Source organism: Juglans microcarpa x Juglans regia, chromosome 8D, assembly GCF_004785595.1.
Source record: "Juglans microcarpa x Juglans regia isolate MS1-56 chromosome 8D, Jm3101_v1.0, whole genome shotgun sequence".
Taxonomy (NCBI): Eukaryota; Viridiplantae; Streptophyta; class Magnoliopsida; order Fagales; family Juglandaceae; genus Juglans; species Juglans microcarpa x Juglans regia.
In genome coordinates this window covers 29,048,282-29,058,593 of record NC_054608.1, presented here as the reverse complement: position 1 = coordinate 29,058,593, position 10,312 = coordinate 29,048,282, and the positions used below count along the sequence as shown (strand labels likewise).

At 35.9% G+C, this 10,312-nt stretch overlaps 4 protein-coding genes across 4 annotated transcripts; 2 read left to right on the top strand and 2 right to left on the bottom strand.

The window, feature by feature from the left end:
* Positions 1–221: 221 nt before the first annotated feature.
* On the bottom strand, positions 222–1,184 carry LOC121242392. The gene has a single exon (XM_041140261.1). The coding sequence runs from the start codon at positions 1,182–1,184 to the stop codon at positions 222–224; it is 963 nt and encodes a 320-aa protein (XP_040996195.1).
* A 1,745-nt stretch (positions 1,185–2,929) lies between these two features.
* LOC121242391 (loganic acid O-methyltransferase-like) lies at positions 2,930–5,509 on the top strand. The gene is made up of 3 exons (XM_041140260.1): positions 2,930–3,031; positions 3,739–4,419; positions 5,153–5,509. The coding sequence occupies exons 1-3, from the start codon at positions 2,930–2,932 to the stop codon at positions 5,507–5,509; spliced, it is 1,140 nt and encodes a 379-aa protein (XP_040996194.1).
* An 815-nt stretch (positions 5,510–6,324) lies between these two features.
* On the top strand, positions 6,325–8,402 carry LOC121243493. The gene is made up of 4 exons (XM_041141616.1): positions 6,325–6,704; positions 6,936–7,118; positions 7,216–7,275; positions 7,888–8,402. Exons 1-4 carry the CDS (start codon positions 6,420–6,422, stop codon positions 8,173–8,175), a joined length of 816 nt encoding a protein of 271 aa, XP_040997550.1. The 5' UTR covers positions 6,325–6,419; the 3' UTR covers positions 8,176–8,402.
* Positions 8,403–9,048: 646 nt separating this feature from the next.
* LOC121243494 (glutathione S-transferase U7-like) lies at positions 9,049–10,111 on the bottom strand. The gene is made up of 2 exons (XM_041141617.1): positions 9,649–10,111; positions 9,049–9,514 (listed from the first exon to the last, which is right to left on the bottom strand). Exons 1-2 carry the CDS (start codon positions 9,955–9,957, stop codon positions 9,158–9,160), a joined length of 666 nt encoding a protein of 221 aa, XP_040997551.1. The 5' UTR covers positions 9,958–10,111; the 3' UTR covers positions 9,049–9,157.
* Positions 10,112–10,312: the final 201 nt, after the last annotated feature.

Sequence of the window (10,312 nt, the reverse complement as noted above, 5' to 3'; positions counted from 1 at the left end):
GGGGGGGGGGGGTAGTGTTCTGGGCTACTAGGCGTTCTAATTCTCCACTCCACTCCCTTTCATATCTTTTATTTTTTGCTTTAGGTTGTGGCAGTCCACAATTTTGTGATAAGTGCAGTACTTCTCGGTTTGTCGCCCGTTACTGTTGGCTAGTTCTTCTTCTTTTGTTTTGCCTCGGTTATGTGTGCTGGAGTAGTGTACATAACCGCCGTTATGTCTTCTCAAATTGCTAGCATGCCTCTGCTCCTGTTGGACTCTTCTTGCCTTCTGACCCCCTTCTCTGTCCTTCCTCTTAATTCCTCCTGGTTCCCATTCGCTCCTTCATCACGGGTTGTTAGGGCGATAAGTGTATCTTCAGCATTAACGAAATTATTGGCCTTGTCCATGAACTCTCGTGGCGTGGAAGGGATTTTCCTGGCCAGTTCAGCCATAAAAGGGCTACTTGGCCAAACACCCCCGAGTAATGCCACCAACATAATCTTCTCGTCTTGATCATCAGCTGCCATCTTTTCCTTGTTAAAGTTCGCCAGATATGCTTTCAGGCTTTCATCCCTTCTCTGCTTGATAGTTAGTATATACGTGGCTGGTCTTCTGTGCCTTCTACTTGCCATAAATTGTGTTAAGAACTGCTGTCCCAATTTGTCAAAACTTTGTATCGAACCTGGTTGCAGTGTTCCGAACCATCCTCTCGTCGACCCCTTTAGAGTCAAAGCGAAAGCGTCACACGCAACTTCTCCCTGGGATCTGTGAAATGTCATATGGGTTTTGAAAGTTTCAAGATACTCCACGGGATCTTTGGAGCCGTCATATAGATCTACCAACGAGATTTTGAATTTTGGAGGTAGAGGCATTGCCATTATTTCAGCAGAGAATGACAGATTTGTGTTGGACAACAACTGGTGGACCGAAGAAGACGTTCCTATCTTCTTGGCCATCTCTTCATATTTATCCATCAGGCTGCACACGTCGTGGTGCAGCCTCTTCGTTTCCTCGTCCTCCTGGTGGCCTTTTCCAACACCCGCACTGTTCGCCTCCATATCTACCCTGTCAACCTGATTGCGTGTCGCATCCTCTCCCGACGGCCCATTTCGTGACTTGAGAGCCTCATTCTCCTTTCGCAGTGAGTCAACTTCTGTGGTAAGTCTCTTCATTATCTCTTCCATTTCTACAAGTCTTTCCTCCATGTTTTGTGAAGTTTCTCCCTAATCTCTAGTTGCCTGAGACTGTGTGGTGATGAACATGTGAAAAGCACGCTCAGTGTGAGACTTTGAAATCCCATAGATGGCACCAACTGTTGTGGATGTGTTTCACTGCCATCGTCGCACGGTCACTTGCAACCAAAGAGCAAGGCGGCTTGGGGGTTCGTGGGAACACCTTCGATACCTAAGTCAGTGACTGAAAATAATCTTTCTAATACCAAATAATCAGATGCCTTTTAAATACCTGGGTTCCTTTATATGGAGCTCCCTAAACTACCTTTGTTCCTTAGGTGATAATAGTTATCCATTATTTGAATTAAAATTTGGAGATGAGGGTTAATCCCCCTTTTAGACTTCAAATGACAACCGTGCTTATCCTTTATCGCCGTTGGGTGGTTACCCAGTCGGTATTTATAGTGGGCTAGGTTCCCCTGATAATAATAACGGGCTTTTCGACAATGGAACATGCTCTAGACTAGATCAAAGGCCAAGACCTATGTGGGGGGCTAACCGTTTAGGATGTTCTCTTCATTATAAATAACATAATTCTAAAGTAATAATATTATAAACGGTACTACACCCATCGAGTGTGAAGTTTGAGAGAGTCTTCCAATAAGGTCATTTGACATTTTTTTAATACATTTTTTTTAAATTTTTAATTTTTTTAAAATATTTATAATATTATTAAAAAATATTCATAAAATGCTTGGGCCACATGTCTCGGACCATGTGGCCCAAGCATTTTCCTAATATTATTTAGTGACGGTCCCGAACGTGCGTTTGCACATAACCTTATGATCTTAAGGTGCATATAATATGACTTCCTTAATTATGCCAAAGTTGACCGGCCTCGTTAAACGAACAAGTCTTTTGTCGCGTTTTATTCAGGCAGATCGACGATGGTGAGGAGTAGCTATCTAGGACACCATTATTACCATTATAATATCTAATCATTAATATATTCACTATTTTTTTTTTTTTGAAGGGAAATACATATTCAATATATTATATATTTACTATTTAGTGTATGTTTGAGATTGTAATGAAAAATATAACTTATAACTTTAGGGTTTATAATTTCTAATTTAAGTAATAAATTCTATTATTAAAAAATTATTTAATATTTGGTAACCATATGTTTAAAGTACTTTCAAACATATTACATTAGCTGGAAAACAAATTAAAAAAGTGATTCTGAGATATAAATGACCATTATTTGAATTTTAAAAGATTATGACCATATCTTTGAAAGTTTAAAATTTATAATTATCTTAAAATTGTATGAGTATTTTCGCCCATTGACAGTTTTTTTAAAATTCGAATTACGTTTTGCATTATCCAAAAAAACACGTTTGAGATTTACTTTTTACCTTATTTGAGATTAAAAGCGCTTTAATATGTAACACTCAAACAATTTAATTTTTCTATTAAAAAGATTTTTAGACTATTTAAACACTTTTTAAGACTATACTGCAACTCTAAACAGACCCTTAATTACTTTATCAAAGGACCTTAATTACAGCACATGATGAAAGTTTATCAATTTTGTCCTAGTTACTTATTTACTTAACTCTTCTAATTCAATTAATCATCACTATTAATATATATATATATATAAATATATATATATATATATATATATATATATATATATATATATCTTGCCATGCGGCCAACACCATTAATTGAGATCGTCAAGTTCAGTTGACCAGAGAGAGAGAGAGAGAGATATGGGAGAAGAGCAGCAAAGGGAAGAAAGGTGGAGGACTGAAGCATATCCAATGAAAGGAGGGGATGCTATGGACAGCTATGCAAACAACTCCTCATACCAGGTAAATCTTCTTCTGCATCATGTTATATATTAACTTGTCTTACGTTTCCAACTCTATGCTGTTCTCCAGGATTTCCAGGTTAGGCATAACCAAAGACATAAGATTCAAGAACTATATATATATATGTATGTATATGAAATACTTGAGACACAGAGATTATACAAAAGTAAACTCATAAATTGATGTAGCTTAATGTGCTACGTCAGATTATAAAGTTAATTTTATTGTAAAGTAGATTTAATGGATCCCAAAAAATTACATCAGTTTGTGGGTTTATTTTTGTATAATCTTTTTGTGTACGTAACAGTTCTCGTTATATATAACTTGCAAAAAGATGCATATAGTCAAACCAGCTTGTAGTTCATGTATTAATCGTCCTCGAGTACTATTTATGGTGGATGAAGAAGTCTCTAATCCATTTCAATTTTGGAAAAGGGTGTTTCTCTTGATATATATATATATATATAGAGAGAGAGAGAGAGAGAGAGAGAGAGAGTATGCCAAACTTATTTAGCAATATTATTTATTAATAATTTTATGTGAAAAGAAGAATAACAGGCAACCCAACATAGTTAATTCTTCAAGTGGTACCTGATATATAACCGATCACTTTGAAGAATACTTGAACTGATCATGACATGTTTCAGAAACAACCGAAGACTACTAATTAACGAAGATAATGAATAACTCAAATTTATGTGCTTCAGAGAGGAGGCGTTGTTGCTGCAAAAAAGGTAATTATTGAGGCAGTTGGAGAAAAGCTTGATCTCAAGAGCATTGTTTCTTCAAACATCTTCAGAATTGCAGATTTAGGTTGTTCTGTTGGGCCTAATACATTTTTCGCAGCTGAAAATATAATTAACGCAGTGCAGTCTAAGTGTCAATATGACCAATACCAAGGAGGAGTACTCCATGATCTTGATCATGTATGTCCTGAATTCCAAGTCTTCTTCAATGATCACAGCTCCAATGATTTCAATACACTCTTCACCTCCCTCCCACCGGATAGGCAGTATTTTGCTGCAGGTGTTGCAGGTTCTTTTTACTGTCGCTTATTTCCATCTGCATCTCTTCACTTTGTTCACTCTTCCTATGCCATCAATTGGCTTTCCAAAGTACCTAAACCGATCATCGACAAAAGTTCAGCTGCTTGGAATAAAGGGAAAATCCACTACTCAAATTCAAAAGATGTGGTTGTTGAGGCTTATGAAGTTCAATTTGGAGAAGATATGGAGTGCTTTTTGCATGCTAGGGCTCAAGAGGTGGTGTTTGGAGGATTGATTGCACTTGTTATTTGTGGCCGCCCCAACGGAATGCCCCATTCTCAAAATGCACAAAATATTACGTTTGAACTCTTGGGGTCTTGCCTTATGGATATGGCCAAGAAGGTACGTGCGTACGTACGTACAAAATATATACATGATCATCATCTGATCATGTTCTCAAGTCTTTATTGCACTTTTCAAATACAGCTTCTTGTTGGATGAAAGCATAAGATCAAAGGCCAAACAAATAAATGCGAAGCTCTTATTTCTATAATAAATAAATTAGAGCAATACTACTTTTCATTCGGTATTTTGCTATTTCGCTAATTAGACTAGTTGATATGGTGCAACTTGACTTCTTATATCGAGCATTTAAATAAAGAGAAATGTTTTAGTTACAAAGAGATCTCACAAAAGTAAATCTATTAATTGACATCATGACTTGATATAGTACGTTAGATCTACTTATAAACGTATCATATGAATTCATGATCATGAAGCATGTTTTGCTTAATTTGGTTGCATATATGCATGATCATTTAGTAGAAAATTAGTGCCGCATTTGGATATTGCATGAAACATATATACATCTTACTAGAATAGGATTCTCTTCATTTTACTTCAAATCGTATAATAAAAATTAGAAGTGTTACAGTTACAAAGAAATCGATATTCTATAAAAATAGATTCATAAACTGACATAATTTCAAATGATACGTTAGATTTATTTTATAATAAAAATAACTTTCCAATATAATGTACCATATCAAAATACGTTAGTTTATTGAATCGATCTCCTTTTGGCTAGAGCCTTTCTCATTAAAAAAATATGAGGGTTTTTTCAAATTTTGTGTAGGGAAAAGTTAGCGAGGAAAAAGTGGACTCCTTTAACATACCAATGTATCTCATGTCTCCACAAGAATTGGAAGCTGCAGTGGATCGAAATGGATATTTCGGAATAGAGAGAATAGAGGATTTACCAAATGTTTTACAACTTGGGGGCCGTCCGAAGAGTGAAGTAATCTCATCTCACTGGCGAGCCATAATGCATGGAATGATGAAGGTTCATTTCGGCCGAGATGCGGTAATTATACTAGACGAGCTCTTGGAGTTGTTCAGAAAGAAACTTGAAGAAGACCTCTCCCTCATGAACTCAATCTCGGATACACTCTACACGTTCTTTGCTCTTCTTAAACGCCAAGCGAGGGAGTGAAAAGAATAGTCCATTTTCCCTCTTTAATTTTTCTGTTTGGAAAACATTAAAATAACAATAAATTCATCAAAATTTCATGTGAGTAATGACATTTTACTTATGTAATAAATGTTGGCTTGGCTTACCTCTTACTCTCTCTCTCTCTCTCTCTCTCTCTCTCTCCCCCTTGATCTTTCTCTTTTTGCCTTCAATTTTGGGTTTTTTGAGCTCTCTGATCATGTCGTTGTTGGGTTTGGTTCATGGGAATTCATCCTGGGTTTATATTCAAAGTTTCTATTACTAATATTAGGGGGTACTTGTGTTATAAAATAGTGATACTTTATTATGTAAAGAAAATCTCATAATTTTTTATTTATCAAGTGAAATGCTATTGAATATTGATATGATCTTGAATTGGTATCGCCAACAATTGGGTTGGTTTTTAAAACTTGTACCACCCCCTCATGAATATTAGATCTATGTGGAAATTTTCAATTTGAAATATCACATCAAAGTATAAAAAGTTGTAAACTAACCCTATAAAAAATAAAAATGAAAAAAGTAAACTATTATCAAAAAGAAAAATGAAAACTTATAAAACCAAAAAATATTTATAAAAAACCAATTTTTTTGTACTTTTATTTAATTTTAACCTTTTAATTTTGAATTTTGGGAAGGGATATTTAAATTTTCTTTTCTGCTTTTTCTTTATTATAAAATAGATGTAAAATATTGAGTAACACAGATATGAAATGTATGATATACCTCGAGTGCAAAAATAATTGGAACTAAAATAGTATTGAATCCAAAAATGAAAAGCAAAACTCCAAAAGTAGTAATCTAATCCACTCACTGAATTGAATGGATGCATTCACCAGAGATTCAAAAATGGTAGTGGTTCTCAAATGACAGCAGCAGTAAGCAAACAGCAATGGGTTCCCAAGCAGCACTCTCGCTCTCGCATATGATGATGTCTTGCTCGTCCTCTCCCTTCGGTTTTGTGGTCTTAAACTCATCATTATCTAAAACTTCACTCAGACCATCCATTTTCTCTCAGACACCACCTTCTGCGAAGCCCAGAAACTCCATTTTCCTTAAAGCCACAAACCAATATCTTCTCAGATTTCCAAGATCAAAAACCAGAGCAACCCTCGATGAAAAGGAACAAAGTGCTGCCGCCACCCCACTTCTTGACCAAGATGAACAGCCCAATAAAGTATGCTTTTTTCTTTGCTGCTTCGATCCTTCTTGATCATCTTTGCTTTTAAATTAGTTCGCTTTGCTTATTAATTTGTCTCTAGTTTTCTGAGAACTGAGGGAAACTAAAAGCTTCTGCACCACTGGACCTCATTAATCTTTTTGCTTAAATGGGTCTTGCTGTGTTGTTGCGTTGATGAATTTGATGTCTTCTACTGGGTAATTTTTGTGATCTGTTCTCATGCTTAAGGAAGTTGAGGAGAGTGTGGAAGTGCTGAAAAAGGCTGCTAAGACAAGAACGGTTTCGGAAGAGGAGGTTTTGTCTGCTTTTTCTGTGATTGAAAAGGCAAAAATTGATCCCTCCGGTTTTCTTGATACGCTTGGTGGATCAAAATCCCCTGGCAGAACATGGATGCTTATTTTTACCGCTGAGGTTGGCATAATTCTGCTCCTTGATTTGCATAATCATGTTCAAGCTTTGGGCCTCCTTTAAATTTTATGCTTATTGGGGCTTTTGTGCTAAATCGTAGAAGCAAGTGAACCGGGGTCGTTATTTTCCTCTTACAGCGATTCAGAGGTTCGATGCAGCCGTAAGTGCCTTGTGCATTTCTTTGTCAAGTTACCATATTTGCTAAAAAGGAAGTGAAGAGAATAAAACCCCCAGGATATGTTTAAAATACTTCTGTGTTCAGTTTACAAATACTTCAAATGGCTACTAGAATATGAAATACTTATAATTGTGTTTTCTTCAGAAAATAATGGGGGTAATACTGCTCTGCGGATCATAATAGTTAAGTCTCTTGAGTTTATTGAACTGAGAGGTGTCAAAGGATCTTAAGAAAAACAAAGTTGTAAATATAGAAGTATATTATTCGGACCCTATTGGGTGAAAGTTACTTCCTTTCATCGAGTTGCCGAGGGATTAAGTTTGTTTGTCAATTTTGATACATTTCTTCTATTTTCCTTCGTTGCTCAAGATCTTAGTGTTCTGAAGCACTTTTCTCGACTCAATCCACGTACTCAAAAATTTTCATCTACTGTTAATAATGCCATTTGTGATATTTCTATTCACTAAAGCATCACTTCAAGGATGAACTTGCCGGAGCTTTTCTCTTTGCATAATCCTCATCCAGTAGAAAGAAAATTATGGGATTTGCGTTTGTCTATTGAGAAACCAAAAGAATCTTTTCTTGATTTGTCAGGCAAAGAGAATCGAGAATGGGGTATATCTTGGACCAATTGGATGCTTAACCTTTGAAGGTAGATTTTCTTGGAAGCAGAGAATACTGGCTTTCATTTTTGAGTGTATTCGGATAAAAATTGGGCCACTGAAGCCTTTAGAGATCAGCCTTGGCCAGAAAGAAGACAGAGATCCAAGCAACAAGGATCCTTTCTTTATCTGGTTTTATGTTGATGAAGAAATAGCAGTGGCTCGAGGCAAGAGTGGGGGGACTGCATTTTGGTGTCGCTGTCGCCGTGTCACTACTTGATTTGTTAACACTCAAATATGTGCACTAAAATCTCCCTGTACATAGAGTTGGTAAATATTACTCCAATTAGGGTTCTATTGTCTCCCCCCATGATAGTTAATATGTTATACAATGTTTTGGTGGAACCAGCCTGTATCTTGGAACCAGCTCCCGATTCCCAAATAGGAATTTGTTACGAGGATTTTGTGATATATTTTTGTCAATGAAGCATTAATGGTGTTCTAGCATCTTGTTACATTTCACTGGACTGCTTTCCCTCCATTCTAAATGAATCTCAAATGAGTTAAAACCCATATCTGCTTGATGTGACAGTATGAATTATAGTAAAAGAAGGATAGATGCTTTTGCCGAGCACCTGAACAGAGTAAGGTAAGGAGACCTTTGGATGTTGTGTGGAATCTATTGATATCATTGCTTTAGGTAGTGCTTTGGCAATTTTACAATTAATTCTATAACTGCAGGAGTGCGCAGAGGTCACATACCTAGAGAAAGTTAAGTAGATTAATCTCAAATGATTTGTAAAGCGCGGTAAATTCTTTTAATGCCAGGACATCTAGAGTCCCATGAAAACCATTGCTGCTAATTCTTCTAATAGTCTCATCACACCATAAGACATTTCAATATTCAGCATGCATTGCAATCAATATCATTTACCAAATGGGCACTTGTGTTTCTGTTGGTACCTTATGAAAAGCTAGTATTAGATCCACATTCTTCAAATTTTCGAAGGGGAAAAACATTGTCGACTCTCACTGTTTGGAGATCCACATTCTCATTTGTTTCTTTGTTTTTGTTTCAAGTTGAGGTTGTTTCTAGCTAATAAAGATGATGGACAGAATAATCAAATTTATAATATAATTTAGTAATGCATATTATCAAATAAGAGAAATATAAGTACACATTTTGGCTAAAATTTATTTGTCCAGAGAAAAGTATACTCCTGTGAACAATCTCCGATTATTAGACTTGTATTCTGCAGAGATTAGACCTGCTTCTTGTTAGGCGCTAGCCCAGAAGTTTTGCAGTAGTTAATTAGATCTTTTGCCATTGGTGTCCTCTCTTTGATGATTGGGATTTCAAAAAAGTTCTGTGCCCATGCATGGAGTGATGGGAACTTCTCTGGATCAACCAACTTTATACCACCTAATTCTTCTATGAACTCCAGCCAGTTAGGTAAAGAACCCACCACCAAGTCTAGGAAACCCAGTTTTTCTCCTCCCAAGAATTTCCTACTTTCAATCTGCTTATCCAGAATTCCTAATGATTCTTGTGCAGACTTTATTGCTTCCTCTTTCTCATGTTCCTGTGCACAGCAAGCAGCCCAAGCTCCAACAACACACTGCACTTTATAGAAATTAGAATACTCCAAAAGTGCATGTTTAAGATTCAAGTTTGTTTCTTTTGTTATTTAGGCAAAAGAAACTAGCAGAAAAATGAAAAACAGAAAGGGAGACATTTTACTTTTTTATTTACCTTTTCATCAACAAACCTAGACCAGAATCTCACCACAGATTTTTCAAAAGGATCTGCAGGCAATATGGGGTTCTGTTTCCATGTTTCATCAATGTACTCAAGGATGACAAGGGACTCAGCAACTGGTTTTCCCTTGTGCACAAGCACAGGAACCTTCTTATGCACAGGATTGTACTGGAGAAGAATGGAACTCTTGTTTCTTAAATCTTCTTCAATATACTCATATTCTACCCCCTTAAGCTTCAAAGCCCATTCAATTCTGCAGCAAAAAAGACTTAGAGATGCACCAATCACTTTTACTTCTCCCATTCTCAAATCCCCAGAATCTCAAATCAAGCTCGATCTTTGCATGAAGAGAAGCAGTTATTTGAAACTTATAGAGATGGTATCTTGGAAATTTCTGTATTTCTTAGAGAGCAAGTTAGAAGTCTGACTTGTTAAGTTATCAAGTCTGACTTGGTAACTTGTTTGGGATTTCAGATGAAACACAAAATTCTCATTTGATCTCATCTTATCTTATTCCCACCAAACATAATTCAAATACAAAATATTCAAACTAATCATTACAAAGTTTTCAAATTTTTAAATAAAAAACAATTACAACTTTTTCAAATTCCAAAATAAAAATAATATTATAAAACTATATTCTTACAATATTTTAACT

Bases quoted from the DNA above. Each gene is read 5' to 3' on its own strand.
- LOC121242391 (XM_041140260.1), top strand. From the start codon at position 2,930: ATGGGAGAAGAGCAGCAAAGGGAAGAAAGGTGGAGGACTGAAGCATAT. The intron at 3,032-3,738 runs GTAAATCTTCTT...TATGTGCTTCAG, and splicing joins CAAACAACTCCTCATACCAG to AGAGGAGGCGTTGTTGCTGC. The intron at 4,420-5,152 runs GTACGTGCGTAC...AATTTTGTGTAG, and splicing joins TTATGGATATGGCCAAGAAG to GGAAAAGTTAGCGAGGAAAA.
- LOC121243494 (XM_041141617.1), bottom strand. From the start codon at position 9,957: ATGGGAGAAGTAAAAGTGATTGGTGCATCTCTAAGTCTTTTTTGCTGC. The intron at 9,515-9,648 runs GTAAATAAAAAA...TATAAAGTGCAG, and splicing joins CTAGGTTTGTTGATGAAAAG to TGTGTTGTTGGAGCTTGGGC.
- LOC121243493 (XM_041141616.1), top strand. From the start codon at position 6,420: ATGGGTTCCCAAGCAGCACTCTCGCTCTCGCATATGATGATGTCTTGC. The intron at 7,119-7,215 runs GTTGGCATAATT...GCTAAATCGTAG, and splicing joins TGCTTATTTTTACCGCTGAG to AAGCAAGTGAACCGGGGTCG. The intron at 7,276-7,887 runs GTAAGTGCCTTG...TTGATTTGTCAG, and splicing joins TTCAGAGGTTCGATGCAGCC to GCAAAGAGAATCGAGAATGG.
- LOC121242392 (XM_041140261.1), bottom strand. From the start codon at position 1,184: ATGGAGGAAAGACTTGTAGAAATGGAAGAGATAATGAAGAGACTTACC.